This window comes from Mustela lutreola, chromosome 2 (assembly GCF_030435805.1).
Source record: "Mustela lutreola isolate mMusLut2 chromosome 2, mMusLut2.pri, whole genome shotgun sequence".
In the NCBI taxonomy this organism is placed as follows: domain Eukaryota; kingdom Metazoa; phylum Chordata; class Mammalia; order Carnivora; family Mustelidae; genus Mustela; species Mustela lutreola.
The window spans coordinates 26,987,196-27,008,610 of record NC_081291.1 but is presented as its reverse complement, the minus strand read 5'-3'; the positions used below and the strand labels follow the sequence as shown (position 1 = coordinate 27,008,610).

The window sequence follows — 21,415 nt, the reverse complement described above, 5'->3', positions numbered from 1 at the left end:
GGATGCTACTGCCATAACTTACTATGGTGCTAACGCCCCTCTAAGACCCTTCCATCATGACCAGCAAGCACAGCTATTTCCAGAAAGATTCTGCAGCTCATCCCTCTTTCCATTGTGGCCACCAAGTTAGGAACATTTAAATCAAAGGGAGTTAGCAATAGGTATTTAAGAGGAAAAAAGTTACACTGAAAAAGGCTATCTCTAGCTCCTGCTGAGTATTGATCTGCAAGGCTGACTATGCAGTCTAGCTCAGCGGTGAGAGTCTGAGACAGTCCCAGCTCTAAGTGAATGACTCCAGCAACCCTGCCAGTCATTCCTTATCTGTGCAGAAGAGAGGACACACAGCATCCCATGACTGTGGTAAGGATATCATCTCGCACACAGGGACTCACTTGCCTGTGACTATTGTAAATCAGATGTTTATTTCCCAAAGTGTATTTTTAGAGCCACACATCATCTGTTTAAAGTATAAGTCTATATCTTCCACCAGAAAGATCTGCTAGTTTTTTGTTCTTGATACTGCCCTTTCCAACCAGTTTCTAGGACACCCCAAGCAATGACCATGTGTCATTAGTGTTTTCAAGTATTTACCTGCAAGCTGTTGTTCAGCAAATCAAAGTCGCTGTACCTCCTAACGATCTGTAAGAAAAGAGAGCGGTGTTTTCATTCAGTAAAGACCACCTCTTTCATTTCCTTATTTAATATTTATTAGCATTCTAGGGCTGAGGCACTTGAACTAAAGGTAGTAGGGCTTACACCAGGTGCTTAAATTGCTTAACTGACAGGCCCAGAAAACAGACTTATCAGTGCCCAGAGCTAGCTAGGCCCATGGGAAACCGGTTAACACCAGTCAAACACACAAGATGCCAATAGGTAAAAGAGAATGATGATGTATTTGTTTTTAGGGTGAATAGCCCTTTAAATATCTTTCTCATTAACCAGGCACCTGGAAAGATGAATTAATGATTTATGCTCCCACCCAAAAAAGTTTTACTGAACATGAAATCAAAGTAAAGGGAAGTGAACAGTTTTGAGGCCCTTTCATCCTTGCCCTGGATAAAACTTCCCCCAGTTGAGAACCCACCGTTCTAGAGATAGGACTGTACCTGCAGGCAGAGAGGCCACACCTTTCCCAATTCCCTGTGTTTCCCCTCTTGGTAGACAGTCCACTTTCCACTGTCTACACATTCTTTCTTAGTTATGCTGATGGCACTGATTAGGCCAGAGTCAAATTCCACTAGCTCTTCAGGCTCTGGGCAAGGAAATTATTTTGCTTTTGAATGATTTGACTGCAACGCTTGTTGAGGACTCCAAAATAATAGTGAGCAGAATTACCTATCATCTTCTAGGACTCTGCCCTCGGAGAATCTCCCCCAGTAGGTCCACAATGGGGCCCAAGAGTCCACGTTTTGGGGAAGTATCCCCAGGATTCTAATGCCTTGTATCTGGAAAACTACCCCAAGGATTGATTTCCCTGGTAGGACAATGTTCTTGCCCTGCTTGTCAAATACAAGAGTTAAAATAGAAGGCCATCCCTCATAAGTGCAAAGGAGCGAAAGGTACACAGCAGTGAATCATGGCAAATACACAGATTCCAACCCTATTCTGTCGCTGATTTGTGTGTGACCATTGCCTAGTTAGAAACCCTTGAATGTAAAACAAGGAGCTCCAATCATGCATACGTATTTTTAAAGGGTTGAGTGAATTAATGTGCCTGAATCAGTGCCTGACAACAAATGTTCAAGAGATGTTAAATAGTGTAACTATTCACGCAGAAAGCAGTTTGAGGGTGCTAGGTGGCTCAGCTAGTTAAGCCACTGCCTTCAGCTCAGGTCATGATCCTGGAGTCCCAGGATCAAGTCCTGCATCAGGATCCCAGCTCTGCAGGGAGTGTCCTTCTCCCTCTGGCCTTCTCCCCCCTCGTGCTCTCTCTCACTCTCTCTCTCCCTCAAATAAACAAAAAATAATAATTTTTAAAAAACCAGTTTGAGGGGCGCCTGGGTGGCTCAGTGGGTTAAAGCCTCTGCCTTTGCCTCAGGTCATGATCCCAGGGTCCTGGTATCAAGCCCCACATCGGGCTCTCTGCTCGGTGGAGAGCCTGCTTCCCCCTTTCTCTCTCTGCCTGCCTCTCTGCCTACTTGTGATCTCTCTCTGTCAAATAAATAAATAAAATCTTTAAAAAAAAAAAAAAAAACCAGTTTGAAAATTCAGGCAAAGAGAAGACCAAGTGTGGACCACTGTGGTCCAAGACTGCTCAGGGTGAGAGCTAAGATTCAGGCCTGAAGGACAAGGTACATACGCTGCTTTGTAAGGGGGGGGGGGGTTATAATTACAAAAGCAAGAAAAAATGGCCCCTAGAGAGAAGTCACCCACCCTCTGCAAGTCAACCGACACAGGAAGGACTTCTGGATCTAAGTAGGCAGTTTTTACTCTCTTTCCACTACGGAAGAGCACAGACCCTCGGGCTATAGGGCAAGTCCATGGGGAGTCCATGAAATGCACAGGCTCTGAGCTGTACAATGTCCAGGGTCCCCTCTAGGCTTTCCATCCGAGGGACCTCACTCTAACGGGCCCCACTTACACATGGCTGCAGGGGAGAAGTATGAATTACTAAGAACAAAACAAGTCATCTACCTACTATCTATCTTACTCTGGGTCAAACTAGACAACAAATTCCTAGATACTCTCTGTGGTAACATCATATACCAATTAAACCAAACAAATGGGAACAGAAAACCCTTTGGATATAAATCTTAAAGCTGGAAGGTTTATATCTAAAAGAAGCAGGATTCATATTTATGCATGTTTTGGTTTTCCCACAGTTTTGGATAACCTGAGTCAGATTTTTATTTAAACAGTTAAACATTTTTCTAGGGACAAAAAAAAAAAAAAAAAATGCCTACCTGCCAACTGTTTTCTGCTGAAATTCCTCTTTGCACCCGAATGATATACTCCTAAAAAAAGAGAGGGGAAAGAAAGAGGCTGTTATAAGACACCCAAATCAGAGAATCAAAATTAATTGAAAATATCAGATAAAGTAGACTTCAGAGCAAAGAAAAGTACTAGAGATAGAGGATATTGCATCAAGATAAAACAGTAATCAACCAGCAAGACACAGCAATCTGAAATGTGTATATACCAAACACCAGAGATGTAAAATACGGGAGGCAAAAACTGACGGAACTGAAAGAAGAAATGGGCAAATTCATGGTTATGGATGGAGACTTCCACACCCTTCTTTCAGTAATTAATAGAACTATTAGACAGGAAGGACACAGAAGAACTCAACAATACATCAACCAACATTTTTTTTTAAGATTATTTATTTATTTATTTGACAGAGAGTGAGATCATAAGTAGGCAGAGAGGCAGAGAGAGAGGAGGAAGCAGGCTCCCTGCTGAGCAGACAGCCTGATGTGGGGCTTGATCCCAGGACCCTGGGATCATGACCTGAGCCAAAGGCAGAGGCTTTAACCCACTGAGCCACCCAGGCGCCCCTCAACCAACATTTTTTTTTTTTTTTAAAGATTTATTTATTTATTTATTTATTTATTTATTTGACAGAGAGAAATCACAAGCAGATGGAGAGGCAGGCAGAGAGAAAGGAAGGGAAGCAGGCTCCCTGCTGAGCAGAGAGCCCGATGCGGGACTCGATCCCAGGACCCTGAGATCATGACCTGAGACGAAGGCAGCGGCTTAACCCACTGAGCCACCCAGGCGCCCCATCAACCAACATTTTTAATGAGGATTTGTGGACACTCCAGCCAGAACACTCCAGTAGAATACACATTCCTTTCAAGAGGACATACAGATGGCAATAAGCACAGAAAAAGATGTTCAACATTACTAGTCATCTGGAAAACACATACAAAGACCGCAATGAAATATTATTACACACCTGCCACAATGACTAAAACAAACAAAAAATAATACCAAATGCTGGCTAAGTCACAGAGAAACTGGATCACACATATACTGCCAGTGGGCATGTAAAACGGACCCTCACTCTGGAATATGGTTTAGCAGTTTCTTTTTTTTTTTTTTTTTTTAAGATTTTATTTATTTATTTGACAGAGATCACAAGTAGGCAGAGAGGCAGGCAGAGAGAGAGAGGAGGAAGCAGGCTCCCTACTGAGCAGAGAGCCCGATGTGGGGCTCGATCCTAGGACCCTGGGATCATGACCTGAGCCGAAGGCAGAGGCTTTAACCCACTAAGCCATCGAGGCGCCCCGGTTTAGCAGTTTCTTAAAAGAGTAAACATGCAACTATTATGTGACCCAGCAATTGTACTCCTGGGCATTACCCTAGAGAAATGAGCATTTATGATCACACAAAACTTGTACAGGAATGTTCTGTTCCAGTGTTGGTAGCAGCTTCATTAGTAACAGCCCAAAATTAGAAACCAACCAGATGTCCATCAACAGGTGAGGGGTTAAACTCTGCTGCATCCGTATCACACAGCAATACTCAGTTACAAAGAGGAATAAACTACTGGTTCACGTAACAACTTGGATGAATCTCCAGGGTTATGCTGGGTGAAAAAGTTGGTCCCAAAAGATTATAAACTGTATGACTCCATTTATTTAACATTCATGAAATGACAACATGATAGATACGGAGAACAAATTAGTGTTGTAGGAGTTAAGGCTGGATTGGTAGGGTGTGGGGGGTAGGGATGCAGGTGTGGCTATAGAAAGCCAAAGTGAGGGGCTATGCTTTCAATGTTTGTGTCCCTCCCCCCCCAAATTCATGCTGAATACGAACCCCAAAGATAATGGTATTAGGAGGCAGGACCTGTGAGAAGTTCTTAGGTCATGGAAGTGAAACCCTCATGAATGTGTTTAGTGCCAAGTAAAGGAGGCTCCAGAAGGATCCCTTGCCCCTTCTACCAAGAGGATACTTTGAGAAAGTACCAGTGATGAATGAGGAAGAGGACTCTCCCCAGAAGGCAACCACGCTGGCTCCCTGATCTCGGACTTTCAACATCTGGAACTGTGAAAAATAAGTTTCTGTAGTGCATCAGCCATCCACACCTGCCTGAGGGATGCTTGGATTGATGGGAATGTTCTGGATCTAGACTGTATCAAAGTCAATGTGCTGACTGTGATACTGAACCACAGTTTCACAAGACAGTACCACTGAAACAAACTGGATGATGGACATATGGGATCTCTCTGTGTTATTTCTTACAACAGCATGTAAATCTGTAATTACCTAAAATAAAAAGTTTAAACTTAGGTATTCAAACAAGGAGTGGTAGCAATCGGAAGACTAAGATCCACGATTTTGGGTGTTCAGAGTTTGCATTCTATATGCATCCCCAGCTAGAGAAGGCCCAGATTAGGGAAGCAAGTGAAAGGTTAGAATAGAGAGGCAGTGATGGCATTTTCCAAAGAAACCAAATCCAGTGACCAAACCCCCTACCTGCTTGATCATTAACATCTCTCTGCTCCTGAGGAGGAGAGAGAGGAGAGGGTATTAAAAATACATATTTTTGGGGCGCCTGGGTGGCTCAGAGGGTTAAGCCTCTGCCTTCGGCTCCGGTCATGATCCCAGGGTCCTGGGATCGAGTCCCGCATTGGGCTCTCTGCTCAGCAGCGAGCCTGCTTCCTCCTCTCTCTCTCTCTCTGCCTGCCTCTCTGCCTGCTTGTGATCTCTGTCTGTCAAATAAATAAATAAAATCTTTATAAAAAAAAAAAAAACATATTCTTGGGACGTCTGGGTTGCTCAGTGGTTAAGCGGCTGCCTTAGGCTCAGGTCATGATCCCAGGGTCCTGGGACCCAGTCCCCAGTCAGGCTATCTGCTCAGCTCAGCAGGGGGTTTGCTTCTCCCTCTGCCTGCAGCTTCCCCTGCTTATGCTCTCTCTCTCCCCCTGACAAATAAAATCTTAAAACAAAAAAAAACAAAAAAAAAACACATTATCAGGCTTTGCACCAGAAATGCTGAATTAGAATCTCTGAGATAGAACCCTAGAATTACATGTGTTAACAGCCTCCCTTTTTTTTTTTTTTTAAGATTTTAAAGGCAGACGCTTAACAACTGAGCCACCCAGGGGCCCCTCCCCGCATAATTCTTACGAAGACAGTAAGCAGGAAACACAGATCTAGTCCAGCCTTCTGTCTATATACAGGGGGATTCATGATGAAGGTATAGATTAAATCATTTAAGAATGTTGACATTCTTTCCTCAAAGGCTCAGAATTGTTTTAATCTCCTTGGATGGTATGATTTAGGCATTACCGACAATCACTACTCAACAAATGCTTATCAACAAGGTATTCAACAAATCCTTTCTACTGAATTCTCATTTAAATAGGTGATTTAGAAAACAAAGCCAAATAAGCACTGTTAACCTGGTGACTGAATTTTAAAATAGATGTTATTGCGCTATCTTTCATTTCCACTCCGTGTATTTAAGAAAAGTGTATAAAGTTCTCAAAGCAGGAATTCCCGCCTTCTCAGGAATATGTTAAGGATGGCAATTCAACAATATCCACTCAATTATGAATGAATCAGTTGTGTACCTGGCAGCCATGCTGAGTTGGGTTCATATGGGGGTATAAAATAAAATAAAATAATAAATAATAAATTTATATAAATATAAATATAAAAATATATGTGCATATATATATATTTTAAGATTTTATCTATCTATTGGACAGAGAGACAGCAAGTGAGGGAATGCAGGGAAAGTGGGAGAGGGAGAAGCAGGATTCCCACTGAGCAAGAAGCCCAATATAGGGCTCAATCCCAGGACCCCAGGAACATGACCTGAGCAGAAGGCAGAAGGCAGATGCTTAATGACTGAGCCACCCAGGCATCCCATAAAATAAATATTTTAAGACTAATTCGTGGGACGCCTGGGTGGCTCAGTGGGTTAAGCCACTGCCTTCGGCTCAGGTCATGATCTCGGGGTCCTGGGATCGAGTCCCGCTTCGGGCTCTCTGCTCAGCGGGGAGCCTGCTTCCCTCTCTCTCTCTCTCTCTGCCTACTTGTGATCTTTCTCTGTCAAATAAATAAAATCTTTAAAAAAAAAAAAAAAGACTGATTCGTGTAGTGTGGCAAATCTCTTAAGCAATATGCTAATGCAATTATTTCTAAATCCATACAGATAAAATGCTGAAAACTTCTGACATTCTTAAATTTGGGGGATCAATCCTTTATGGTGAAAATTTTCTTTTTTCCAGGCAAATTTTCTGGGCTTTTACATTCTCAGAGTCAAGCTGAAATTAGCATATATCATGGAGTACTTCCAAACAACCACACATTGAAAAGACAAGCTCTTCTGATGTCTAAAATTGAGGGAAAATGTTGATTCTCAAAAACCACTTTTAGCATCTATTATTTCACTACGATTTATCAGAGGAATAATATTAATTTAATTCATTTTTTTAAAAGATTTTATTTACTTATTTGCTAGAGAAACAGCAAGAGAGGAACACAAGCAGGGAGATTGATTGGGAGAGGGAGAAGCAGGCTTCCTGCTGAGCAGGGAGCCCAACGTGGGGCTGGATCCCAGGACCCTGGGATGATAACCTGAGCCAAAGGCAGACACTTAACGACTGAGCTGCCTGGCGCCCCTCGAATAATACTAATTTTAAAAATTCCAGTTCAGTGTTGGGCACTTTGTAGGTACTGAGTAAAAACAGAGTTGTCGCGCTTTACATATGTTGAGTTTAAAGTTCAGACCTGTGCTTTACAAAGACATTGCTGCCAACTGTAAATATCCACTAATGCACCCATAACGTTCCAATCCCTTGTACTTCATTCATGCTGGGGTGGAAGTCTGAACAGAAAGGTACAGTCTGATTCCATTCCTTCCTTCGTAGACACACAATTTAGATTAAAACAAAACAAAAACAAAAACTTGTCTATAAACACAGGACTCTTGATCTCAAAGCCGTGAGTTTGAGACCCAGATTGAGAGCAGAGTTTACTTTGAAAGACCCCACCCCTAGAAGATAGATAGGATAACTAACCGCTTGTTTGCTTTTCTGTGAACCGCTGGCTTTTAGGCGTAGATTAGGTTATTAATTGCGTGATTAATTGCTCTCTTGCCCTTCTGTAACTGCTTGGCTTATAGAAATAATAGGGACGCCATGATGGCATTCCTACCTTCCCCCTTCTTGTTCCCCCTTCCCGCCTCTCTCCTCCCGCGCGCGGGCCCTCAGAACCAATCAGCCTGTTCCCCCTTCCCGCCTCTCTCTTCGCGCGTGCGGGTCCCCAAAGCCAATCAGCAAACTCCACTAAGGCCTTTTTCAAAAGTTCTAACTGTCAACCAATCAGTTGCGCCCCACCCAAAACTTGTTTGTACCTGTCTATAAAAACCCGGCACCACCCCAGCCGGGTGTGCTCAGCTAGCAAGAGCTGCTGACCACCCGCAGGCGCCTGCGTAACAATAAAGAACCTCTTGCTGATTGCATCCAGTGGCAGTGTTGGATTCTTGGGTAAGGGGATCCGCGGGTCTTTCAACTTAATAAAATTTAGAACTTCTTGAACACACATTTGTGCCAGAGTCGGTTATGTCTACACTATTTGGTCAACTGGCAAACATCTTCTCACCTTACTCCTTTCTATATGTTCTTTGCCCTTTATTCCTCTCCCCTCCCCGCAACTGACAGTAACCACTATGTGCTCTAGTCTTCCATGAGCCTTTACCATTGTCTCTACTCCAGGATTGCAGGACTATCAGGCTAATAATTCTCACTAAGGTATTCCTGAAGTCTCTTCATTGATACCCTATAAAGTTGTCTATTATTGTGATTATGATTATTACACTGTCTTAAAAAAGACCCTGTCTATAAAGCAATAATGACTGGGAAAAGCATGTGACAGAGGGAAGCAGTAACTACAAGATAATGCCTGGGTCATGTTGTCAGACGGTGATAGCCAAAATGACATCGCCATTAATGTCTGTGCCAAGACATTCTTTAAATTTAGGCCAGTGATTTCAAAAGAGGGTGATTCTGACCCAAGTGACATTTAGCAATGTCTGGAGACATCACTGGTTGTCACAAGGGATGAGGGAGCTACTGGCATCCAGTAGACAGAGGTCAGGGATGCTGCAAAACACCTACAATGGACAGCACAGCCCTCCCCGCCCACCCCCGCCACGAAGGACTACCTGGCACCGAATGTCCTTGGTGCTAAGGCTGAGACAGCCAGGTTCAGGCGCATCATTAAACCAGTCATCCCCATCCATGGAGGCTTGGCTTACAGGGTGGTGCTGGGGGCTACCTCTGTCTTCATCTGTAGTTGGCCATAGCCTACTAGTATCTCATATACAACACCACTTGTGTCCACCTAGACTTACTTAGTTACTGGTGGCCTGAAAGCACCACCATTGTGTAAAAACACATCAGGGACCCATTAAGGCTTCACTGTGGCCCCCAAGTCCCATATGCCATCTGGTAACAGATACAGAAAGACACTGGAGAATATAAGGTAATTTTGCTCGAAAATATTTCCTTTAAGTAAACTCCACCCCAACATGGGGCTCGAACTCACAACCCCAAGATCAAGAGTCCCTCTACCGATTGACCCACCTGAGTGTCCCTACTCAGAAATAATTTTACTCCAGTTCAATAAGGCAAGTTAGTCCCTTACTATAAAATGTTTGATTTTTTTTTATTTTGCTTGATACCACCATCCACTTGACCAAAAGGAGATATTTTCACCTCAAATTTCCAATCTGCAAACTAAACAGAGCACTGCTGTCCACTGCTGGCAATCAGGCTGTAGCTCTTATTAAAGCAGAAAGAAGAGTGCCCTGGGGACTGGTAGAAACCCAACATTGAAGTCATACCTTCTCCTCCTGCACCGCGGTCAGCAGCCCAGAATCCTCCAGCAAATCTTTCCCATCTTTTCTGTCATCTCTAATGCGGAATGGAAACTGCCATGTATATCAAAGAGACAATAAACCACCAAGGCCCATCAGGCAATGAAGGGCTCTGTAGTGCAGCCCTGAGTCTCATAGGTCTACACCTGTCCCCAAACCCTGCCATCTGCTGCCACTTCCCCAACAGGCCTTCTCCTTGCTCCCCCCATGACACCATGCCCTCCATCTCGGTGGGGCAGAGTGGCCATCCTGTCAAGCCCTAGCATTTTGGCTAGTTTGTGTGGTCTGGTGCAGAAGTTCTTCAAACTGGAAAGGCACCAGGACCATGGAATTTCTTACTTAAGTGACGTTAGAGAGAAGCAAGCACCGATCCTGTGCCTGGAACTTTGCTAAGCCCTTTACTCTGCACTTCTTTCCAATTCTCACAGCTGCCAAGAGGTTAGATCTCAGCTCCGCTGAGGGAGCTAAGGTCACATAACTAGGAAGCCGCTGAGTGGGAAATGCAACCTCAGTAGCAGATTCCCAAGACCCTCCCACCTGCCCGGCTCGCAGCCCTAAGTGACCTGGGGAGCCCTGAGCTCTTTCTGCAACCCTGAAAGATGAGAGACCTCACTAGTGGGTGCAACTCAAGTGGTCTATTTCTTTTTTTTCTTTTCTTAAGATTCTATTTATTTATTTGACAGACAGAGTTCACAAGTAGGCAGAGAGGCAGGCAGAGAGAGAGAGAGGGAAGCAGGCTCCCCGCTGAGCAGAGAGCTCGATGATCCCAGGACTCTGGAATCATGACCTGAGATGAAGGCAGAGGCTTTAACCCACTGAGCCACCCAGGCACCCAAGTGGTCCATTTCTAATGATGGTGACCCATTGACTCCAGTACTGGGGGGGAGGGGGCTGTCATTTCCACAACTGTTGATTAATGTTCCCAACACAACATCCTACTTCCCTGCTCAGTAAGCATCCTCATTGGCATTTTGTTTCCTAAGTTTTCAGAAACGCAGTTAAGATTTCCCTGCACAATAGGTGACATTCAAAGATGCCTTGGTTCGATGAAATTTTAGGAACAAAATGAGAAGGAAAACTTATTTTGAATCTGTCTGGCCCCAAATTACCTTAATGAGGCTACAAACACTGATCACTCTGGGAAAAAAATGTGTTAAAGGAACTAAAACCCAAACTTAAGCAAACCTTCAAACCAGATTAACCCACATAATTCTTCCTTCTCTTCTGGCACAGATAAGACTCAAAGTACAGAGAGATGAGGGCAGCTTTTTGGAGGTACTTCACCTGTCTGTGTTCCCACATCACCATCTCTAAAGCAGAGGGTCCCAATGCTGCTGTATTCGATAATCACCTAGAGAACTAAAATAAAAATAAAAGGATACTAAAGGTTTGACCCTCCCTCCCCAAGATTCTGATTTAACTTGTCTGGCTGAAACACAGCATTAGTAGGTCCTAAAAGTTCCCCAGGTGATTCTAACGTGCAGCCAGGGGCGAGAACCATGGTTCTAAAACCTCTTAAAAAGGAAGCAGCTTTCCACTATAAAAATAAAAACCCTCTCAAGAGAGGAAGGAAACAAATGAGCCAAGCACCCACCAAACCTCAGAGCCTCCTCCATCCCCAGCCTCGCCCATCCTTGCCGATGGGAACCATTACCCTCATTTTGCAGCTGGGATCTCTGAAAAGGCAAATACGTTGACTAGAAAGAAAGTGATAGCTTGAGGTGGAAGGCCCGGTCTCCAGCACCTACTAGCCCCACCACTCTCTTGGGTTCATTCCCAAACCCACTTCCTCCTGGCACTTTCCCTTCATAGGAAGGCCTGCAAAGAACGCTGAGCATGGGTGAACTTACTGGCCATCCAACAACATCCTACTTCCCTGCTCAGGAACGTTCCAGGGTTCCCAATGGCCAGAGACTAAAACCCAACTCTTAGCCTAGCTTCCATGTTTGGCTCTCACCCACCCGAAGTGTCCTAACTCTTCCTCCACCTCAAACCCGCCTCTGCTCAGTCAGATTCTGTGTGTCCTAAACATCCCCTACCGATTCCCCTCTTTCTCTGTTCTACCGAGTCAACATCTGGCAAGGTCAGCTGTTTAATCATATTACTGTCCTATGTCTACCTATGTCCAGGGAGAGGAGGGACTCGCTCCAACTGAATTAAGTTCTTCAAGGGCTAGAATCAACGTATTTCTTTGTATTGAAAACAGCACCCAGCACGAGGTCAGGCCCATAGCAGCAAATACTCGTTGGTGGGAATTAATTAACTGACTGATTGCTCCTTTGGAAAGGAGGAAGCATGTTGCTTTTTCATGCACATCTACATACAGGAAAAGTCAAACAGCATGCTCAAGAAAATCTCATTGGGTGTGGGAACATGGGTGAAATAGATTGAAATAGATGAAGGGGGTTAAGATGTACAAACTTCCAGTTATAAAATAAATAGGCCACGCGACTGGATGGCTCAGTCAGTTAAGCACCTGCCTTTGGCTCAGGTCATGCTCCCAGGGTCCTGAGAGAGAGCCCCACATCAGGATCTCTGCTTAGTGGGGAGTCTGCTTCTCTCTCTACCTCTACTCCTTAATCCCCTTCTCATGCTCTCAGAGTTGTAAGTCAACTCTACTTAAATAATAAAACAGAATTTTTTTTTTTTAAAAGAAAGTCTCCATGGATCTTCCAAGCCCTGATTTATCATCCCTTTATAAACCTAATATTCAAACCCATGGTATCACACAGCACAAGGGCCACAGCTCACAGGTATTGGGCAACAGCATCCCGAAGGACAACAAGGTCTCGAAGGAAATTCTCAGTTGCAGGACTTCTGCTCAGCTCAAAGCAACCTGCCCGGCTGCTTACAATTCTTAATATTTCACCTAGAATTAATGATGACTCCTTGCTCTGCTAAATATTCATTACTATTGCTGTTTCATTTGTAGATTTTCAGTGCTGAAATGTACCAGTGCTTTATTCTCATTGCTGTGTACTCCAATAATGTGCAAAACCTGCCCCCAAACCAATGAAAGCATTTTTTTTTTTTTTAAGATTTTATTCATTTGACAGAGATCACAAGTAGGCAGAGAGAGAGGGGGGTAAGCAGGCTCCCCAGCCCGATGCAGGACTCAATCCCAGGACCCTGGGATCATGACCCGAGCCGAAGGCAGAGAGGCTTTAACCCACTGAGCCACCCAGATGCCCCAGCATTAGTGTTTTAAAAGGCATTTGAAGGGGGGGCACCTGGGTGGCTCAGTCAGTAAAATGTCTGCCTTCAGCTCGGGTCATGATCTTGGGGTCCTGGGATCAAGTCTTGCATCAGGCTTCCTGCTCAGCAGGGAGTCTGTTTCTCCCTCTTCCTCCGCCCCTCCCCACTGTGTGCAGATGTGCTCTCTCAAATAAATAAATAAATTAAATATTGGGCAGGTGAGTGAAGCCAACTGTATCTCCTTTTCGACCAAGTGAAATAAGTCTCATTTAAAATCTAACTGAATCATAGAACTGTGTGCTTCACCTTCATGCAAAGCAAGTTCTCCAGTTTCTACTCTGTGTTCCCAGAAGGGGCAAGGAACACGTTCATAAATGTGCTTTGATGCCTGCAGTGAGATGCCACCACCTTACTGAGCAAGCTTCTTCCCTCTCCAGGCCTTTTGAAGTCCAAGCTCTCCTCTGCGGGACAGTCTCCTGCCCTGCCGGGGGAGCTGGTCTCCCTGCCTGACTTCAAAGACAGCCGATGTTCAGCTAGGAGCAACACTGCAAAGCAGCGCTCAAAAATCCTCTTGGCCACAGACATGACTAGAGAATGAACATGGCATTTTAAACAGCAGTTTCTGTGGCATTCTGTGGTACAAGGACCCTTAAATGACGCCAAAACAAATCACATAATTTGCTAAGATGAGACATGAATCCCATCTTATGTCAAAGCAAAGGGGGAAAAACCCTCAAAAATCTCGGGCTCAATTAAATAGTAATTAAAAACGAAATATGACCTCCAATAATCCTCAAATTTCTTGGGCCGGTGCCCTAAAAGTGTAGAAACAGACACAGTGAACATAACCTACAAGAACCACTATTTAGCTGGCTGACAAGAAAACTCTGATCTGGTAGGAAATAATGATGTTCATGGGGGCTCTGGTATCTGACAGCTAGTAATGACCTGGGTACCAGCTAAGAAGGAAGTGTTCCTCCTCCTGGGGCCTTTCCCGCTCTGTGCCATGGCCCCAAAGCCTTCTGGAGGCTGATATGCTGATGGGCCACAGTGCGCGCGCCTCCCCCATGCCTCCACTGCAAGTCCCCAAAGGGAGAGGGCCTGGTTTTCCAGTCACAGAGACCCAGTTCAAACCCTAGCTGGCACTTACTAGTTTTGAGACCTAACTTTGCTGAGCCTCTGAGCCTCAGTTTATCTGCAAAAGCATACCTTTCCAGCAGGATGGCAGTAAATATTAGAGGAACCCGTATACTTAACAGCACCCAGCCCAAGAAGCCAGCTCCATAACTTAGTTTTCTTTCCTGCTAAGAAAAAACAAACACAAGGTGTGTACAGATGAATACACCAGAGCCCCAATCAGCAAGCTCAGGAGATGGCCACAGCACTGTCAGGAGTACCTAGGGAAAAACAAAAAGCAGCCATTCTCTCTGAACACAGGAAATAACTGTATCAGTCTCTGATTGCTGACAGCAGGCACCACTACTCCAGCTTCTCTTGTCCCAGCTTCTACGCTTACATTTATTTATCTACCTATTTGTTTTTAAGATTTTATTTTTAACAGGTACCTGGGTGACTCAGTTTGCCTTTGGCTGGGGTCTGATCCTGAGGTCCTGGAATGGAGCCCTCCTTAGGGCTCCCTTCTCAGCAGGGTGCCTGCTTCTCCCTCTCCCTCTCCTGGTCACTCCCGCTGCTTGTGCGCTCACTCGCGTGCACGCTCGTGCGCTCGCTCTCTCTCTCTCTGTCAAAATAAATAAATAAAATCTTAAAAAAAAAAAAAAGGTTTTTATTTTTAAGTAATCTCTATACCCAATGTGGGGCTAAAACTCACAACCCGGAGATCAAGAATCACACGCTCCACCAACCAAGCCAGCCCGGAATCCTGTCTATATCCACTTTTTTTTTTTTTAAGATTTTATTTATTTGACAGACAGAGATCACAAGCAGGCAGACAGGCAGGCAAAGAGAGGGAGAGGAGGAAGCAGGCTCCCTGCAGAGCAGAGAGCTCGATGCGGGACTCGATCCCAGGACCCTGAGATCATGACCTGAGCCGAAGGCAGCGGCTTAACCCACTGAGCCACCCAGGCGCCCCTCTATATCCACTTTTAAGGAAGCTAAGTTAAAAGCCTCACCCTAAAAAGAGCCGGATATCAACAGTAAGAGAAACGTTACGTTGTTTATGGTATGACCATGTAGTGAAAGATTATGCAAGCCTTTAGAATGGTGTATTATAGGAATTTTTCATGACACAGGACAATGTGGATGCTATAATGTCAAATATCCTAAAGGGTTAAAAAAACTGATAACATTGATAAGAAGAGGGAACTACAATAGATATTAACAGTAGTTATCTCTGGGGTGAAATTATGTGTGGTCTAAATTCTCCTGGCTATTTTTTTTTTTTTGCATATTTTTTAGGTTATCTGCAATGAGCATATTTTACTTTCCTAATCAGGAAAAACAATTTTTCCAAAAGTTCCTTGGTTTGCTACACATGTAATTTTAAACATGCTACTTTAGAAGAATCCTGAGCGATAAGAACTGAGATTATCTGAGCTCAGAGAAGAGCACAGTACCTTATCCATGATGAATGCAAGCTATCATCTTTCTTCCCTTGGTAAGTGAACTTTCAGTCATTTTATGACTCACCAGCACCTTTACTGTGCTGGGGAGATTGGAAAAACAGAAGATGAAAGCCAAACAAATTAACCCTCCTATTAGTTTCAGCGGTGGTAAAATATTTGGTGGGAAAGGAGCTTGAAACTATGGGGAAGTCAAGCTCGGGAAGTCCCTAGGGGTTTCCAAGGAGTAGAACCGCTCAGCATCACGAAGGATGAGGGAGGGCTGACTGCACGTAAATTTACTCTACCTCGCCTAAAAGCATCCCGGTGTCCTCCTGAGACGCCAGTTCCAATCATAACCGTGTAGTGACTCTACAAGTCGTGTGGCCATAGGCCTCTTCAGAGCTGAAGGGGGAAACGGCTACGTTGGTGGAGCATTTACTCTTCGGTTCCTCAGCTTATCCCACTTCCCCGCAGTGCTGGGAGGTACATGTCACTATCTATTTCACAAGAACCCCACCTCTCAGAGGGCAGGTGCCTTAAAGGAGGGCACTCAGCTAGGAAGTCAGGAGAACGGACTCCAGGCCATTCTGACCCAGGGCACAGCACTTCCTACCCTGCGTGGCCTGAGGCAGGACGCTTCCACATCACACACCCCTCATTTTGCAGGAGAGCTCAGAGAAACAGGCAGAACCAGTCGCTCAAGTGAGGAAGGAGCCCAGAGTGAGGGCACATTGGGGACCACAGGAACCCAGGCCTGGGGGACAGGAGTTGAAACAGCTGCAGAGCTCTCCACACCTCCCAGCACGGGCTCCTGGCTTGAGGACCTCTGCGCTCCGCGAGCTGCCTCCTCCTGCATGTTCGCAAACTGTGGGCTGGATGTAACCGGGCACCGTAGAGAAGCTGTGTACAAATGTGAAAAGTCTTTTCTCTTCCCAATATTAAATAAGCACCCCCCAAACACGAGGCAGGTTCCAAAGAGCAGAGAGGAACATTTTTAGATGTCCTGAAGCAAGTATCAGGCTTCTGGAGTGAGCACCCAGCAATGTGAATGGTGGTTAACTTCAGCTGTCCCAGAAGGCAACAGAGCCTTTGACTGGGCCATTCTGTTTCCACACTATGCTCCTGTTCACCTCCAACAACAACTGCACATCCTCCCTGTGCTTTACTATCAGAAATCATTTAGGCTCTTGGTCTCAGTGGTCACTGCAGGGTGGTCATGTCCTGTGCTCCCATTCAGGTCTTCTCACTCCATTCAGCAGTCTGGAGAGAGTCCTGACCTAAGGCTGTGAGGCCCAACAGAGTGGCCACTGACTGGGGGACTGCAGTTTAAGTTTTATTTAATTTTATTAAATTTAAGTAGTCTAGGGACGCCTGGGTGGCTTAGTTGGTTAGGCGGCTGCCTTCGGCTCAGGTCATGATCCCAGCGTCCTGGGATCGAGTCCCACATCGGGCTCCTTGCTCGGCAGGGAGCCTGCTTCTCCCTCTGCCTCTGCCTGCCACTCTGCCTGTGCTCGCTCACTCTCCCTCTCTCTGATAAATAAATAAAATCTTAAAAAAAAAAATTTTAAGTAGTCTAAGTGGCTAACTGTAGCCACTGGACAGTAGAGTTATGAACTGTTTGCAAACATACACATGAGATATTTATGAAAACGTAAGCACAGTAAACATAGTTGTGTTATGACTTGTTTTTCTCCCCCCACTTAATATAAGACAAATCTCGGGGCACCTGGGTGGCTCAGTGGGTTAAGCCTTTGCCTTTGGCTCAGTTCATGATCTCAGGGTCCTGGGATCGAGCCCTGCATCGGACTCTCTGCTCAGTGGGGAGCCTGCTTCCCCCGCCCCTGGCCCTGCCTGCCTCTCTGCCTACTTGTGATCTCTGTCAAATAAATAAATAAATCTTTAAAAATATATATATATAAGACAAATCTCTTTCTATATTAGCAACCATACATCTGGATATTATTTTTAATGTCTGCATCTGGCCTGTCCAGGGTAGTAGCCACAAGCAGGATGTAGCTATCGTGAATCTGAAATGCGGCTAGTTCCAACTGCAGTATGTTGTAATTGTACAATGCACACCAGATTTCAAAAACTTTGTAGGACATAAAGAACATAAAACATATTAATAGTTTTTATACTGCTCATCCATTGAAATAATATTCTGGATATATTGGGTTAGGAATAGATCACCTAAATTCATTTCACCTTTCCTTTTTACTTTTCTAATGTGGATATGAGAAAACTTACAATTACATGCGTGATCTGGACAGCACGGCCCTACAGCCTCCACGGCACGTAACGAACTAACTCCAGGCCTCTGCAGCCAGGGTGGGAGAACGGAGGAAATGGCAACCCAAACCACTGTCCGGTTCAGTGACTCAGGGGAGGACCCCTAACTCAGCCTCGTCTAAGCCCAGGCTTCAGGGAGACATCAAACAGGTCCACGGCTCTGTGCACCCTGATAACAGACCAGGCTGGGGATGGCTCAAGGTCCACTGGCCTACAGACCATTCTGCCGCCCCCAGCCCCATGGCCTGGAACACGTTACTTACCCTCTCTGGACCTCATTTTCTTCCAACAGAAAAATGGAGATAATAGCTCAATCCAGAGTTGTCATGAGAATCAGGTAAGAACCAAAAAAGTCTGAGCAATTTCTTTTTTAAAGTTAAATATACGCTCACCATATGACTAAGCAATTCCATTCCTAGATATCTGCCCAGGAGAAATGAAAGTCTGTCCACACAAAGACTGGTACCCAATGTTCATAGAAGCTCTTATTCGCAACAGCCCCAAAGTGGAAACAAGCCAAATGTCCACCAGCTAATGAATGCGTAACAAAAGGTGAAATATTACCCGGCAATAAAAAGAAACATGCGACAACATGAAAGAATCTCAGAGCTTTACACTAAGTGAAAGAAGCCGGATGCAAACCATTATACCTTAAAAGATGCCATTTATATATACGACATTCTAGAAAAGGTGAAATGACAGTAACAGGAAGCAGGCCAGTAGTTGCCAGGGACCATAGGAAGGATCCTGACTGCAAAGAGGCCTCAAGGAAATATCTGATGAAAATGTTACAGTGGTTACACAGGCGCCTGCATTTGTCCAACTTAGGAAGTGAGATAAGTAACATAGAGAACTTAGCACAGGGCTGGGCCCTAGCTGTTATCATGGCAAGTGCCACTGCCTCTTCAGTACTGCCCGAACTTTCTAGAACCAGACTCAGACTCACAATCTTCCTGGGTAAACCAGTTACTGCTCACTTACCCTGGACCGTTTCTCTATTCTTTTCTGGTGCCTTTGTTTCCCTTGTGGCCTCTACCTAGCAGACTTCTCTGTTGCATTCCTGCCTCTCTCCAGTGCTTCTCTCCCCACTGCCACTGACCTGATGTGGCCTTTCTTTTTTTTTTTTTAAAGATTTTATTTATTTATTTGACAGAGAGAGATCACAAATAGGCAGAGAGGCAGGCAGGCAGAGAGAGGAGGAAGCAGGCTCCCTGCTGAGCAGAGAGCCCGATGCGGGACTCGATCCCAGGACCCTGAGATCATGACCTGAGCCGAAGGCAGCGGCTTATTAACCCACTGAGCCACCCAGGCGCCCCTGATGTGGCCTTTCTAACCCATCGCTTCACTACCACCCTGAACTCGCTTCTCCCCTCCCTTCATGCTTTGCACTGACCCCTACTCACCAGCAGCAAAATAAGCTTCCTAAAAACCACTTCCACATGCTACATAACCTGCTAACGTCCCTCACTGCTGTTCAGATCCCTGAGCCTGGTCTCCAAGGGACCCCAGAGCTGGCCCAATCTCCCCTTCCCATCTTCTACTTCCCATCAGAATCCTCCATGACAGATCCTTTTGGAATGAACAAACAAAGGCAGGGACCGCATGGGTCTTGCTCGGATGTGCTCCCCAAGTGTGCAGCACGGTGCCAGGAACAAAGGGCACGCTCACAGCAGCATGGCTGAATTAACTGAAGTCTGCGAATGCAACCCAGCCTCAGAGAACACAGCTAGTCATTCTTTAGTATTTTAAACTGAGATCCTTATGGGGTGGGTTAGTAACAGTTTAGAAGAGGATGAACAGCTACAGTCTCAGGAAGGATTTATGTATTAAAGGTTACAAGGCTTCTGTTTACATTTCTAATTTTAAAAAAATACATCAATAAAATAATTATTTAAATATTTTCTCCCTTTGGGACCCCTGGACAGCTCAACTGGTTAAACATCTGCCTTCAGCTGACATCATGATCCTAGGTTCCTGGAGTCAAGTCCCTCATTGGGTTCCCTGCTCAGAGGGGAGCCTGCTTCTCCCTCTGCTACCACTCCCCTGGCTTGTGAGCTCTCTCGCTGTCTCTCTGAAAAATAAATAAAATCTTAAAAAAAATTTTTTTTTCCCTCCCTTTAGCCCAGAACAGACTAAGAGCCTCCAAGTGAACTCACAGGAAACATGGGGCCAGTCACAGAAATCAGATGAGTGTGTTCATGGTTTATTTGGTTTATCACAGTTTGGGCCTCTACATAGCTTTTTAACTCTTTTTTTTTTTTTTTTTTTTAAAGATTTTATTTATTTATCTGACAGAGAAAAACACAGTGAGAGAGGGAACATAAGCAGGGAGAGTAGTGGGAGAAGAAGAGGCAGGCTTTCCATTGAGCAAGGAGCCCGTTTTGGGGCTCAATCCCAGGACCCTGGGATCATGACCTGAGCCAAAGGCAGAAGCTTAATGAAGCACCCAGGCGCCTGCTTTTTAATAGATTTTGCTCTGCGTCATACATGGTTTCATTTATACCCATTAATGGACCATGACTAACGACAGGCTTTTATTAGGAATGCCAATGGTAAAATATGAGTTAAGTGAGAAGTTAGTGAGAAATACGAGAAGTGAGAACCATAATAAAATTGGTAATTCTGCAAAATGTCCGAAGATGTGCATTATCAGAGAGAGCCTTAAGCTGTGTTCATCTTATCACAATTCTCACTGCCTCTTGTATTTCAAAAAACAATGTAATTCAGATCCCAAACATTCATATAATTTTCAATAATGTACTGATCTGAATAAAATATTTTTTTAATTCAAAATCACTTCCAGAGGGAGTTTTTTATAATTCAGTAGTACGATGAAAGGAGTCTGCAAGTTCAAAAGCCTGGGGAATGCTAATTTAGAACCTGTTCTCTGAGAAGCTGTTGAGGTCAAAGCCCCAGGAAGGACCTGGGGGGTTGGAGCCACTCCCACTGTCCCCTCAGGGCTCCCAGGCAGGCAAGCACTTTCAACACCGTCACCCTTGGTTCAGACATCTGCCACCTCTACCAGGAAAGAAGCTCCCTGCTTCGTGCATCTTTTTATCTTAATTCACCGCCCAGTGCTCAGTTCACAGGAGACTCCTCATAGGTGCTTGCTAAGGTTCCGGAACCGTAGAGACTTTCTGACACGGAAGAAGTTCTGTGCTTCACAGAGTGAAAGACACCCAAAAAGTCTGTGCCCACAGCCTGCCTAGGGGAAAGGAAGTCAGCGGGGCTCCAGAGAACAGAAGTGCACGTCTCAGGAAGCGGTGTTCTGAAGAGGTCAGCTGCCCCCCAGCCCACCCCCTCACAAGTATGGGTTGGCACGGTCTACTTGGCAGAGGCAAGAACAGTGCACAGCGCTTTCTGTTTGTCACCCCACTGCCACAGGAAAATGTGTGTACACCGATGTTGGGGACGCACAAAAGCTTCGAGGTAAAGAGCTGAAATGGGCATTTGCCGGGCAACCCCCCCGCCCCAAGGCCCGGCCTCTGGGAGCCCATCTGCCAGTTCCGAGCCCCGTGGCCTGCCCATTTGC

At 45.1% G+C, this 21,415-nt stretch overlaps 1 protein-coding gene across 14 annotated transcripts in view; it reads right to left on the bottom strand.

Moving 5' to 3' along the window:
• Positions 1-21,415, bottom strand: part of PXK (PX domain containing serine/threonine kinase like) — an 81,070-nt gene that overhangs the window by 50,330 nt on the left and 9,325 nt on the right. For all 14 annotated transcript variants that reach the window (XM_059161325.1, XM_059161326.1, XM_059161338.1 and 11 more), the window contains exons 2-3: positions 2,904-2,954; positions 592-639 (exon numbers count right to left, since the gene is read on the bottom strand). In XM_059161325.1, coding sequence (XP_059017308.1) covers positions 592-639; positions 2,904-2,954 — 99 coding nt within the window. The remainder of the gene's footprint in view (positions 1-591; positions 640-2,903; positions 2,955-21,415) is intronic.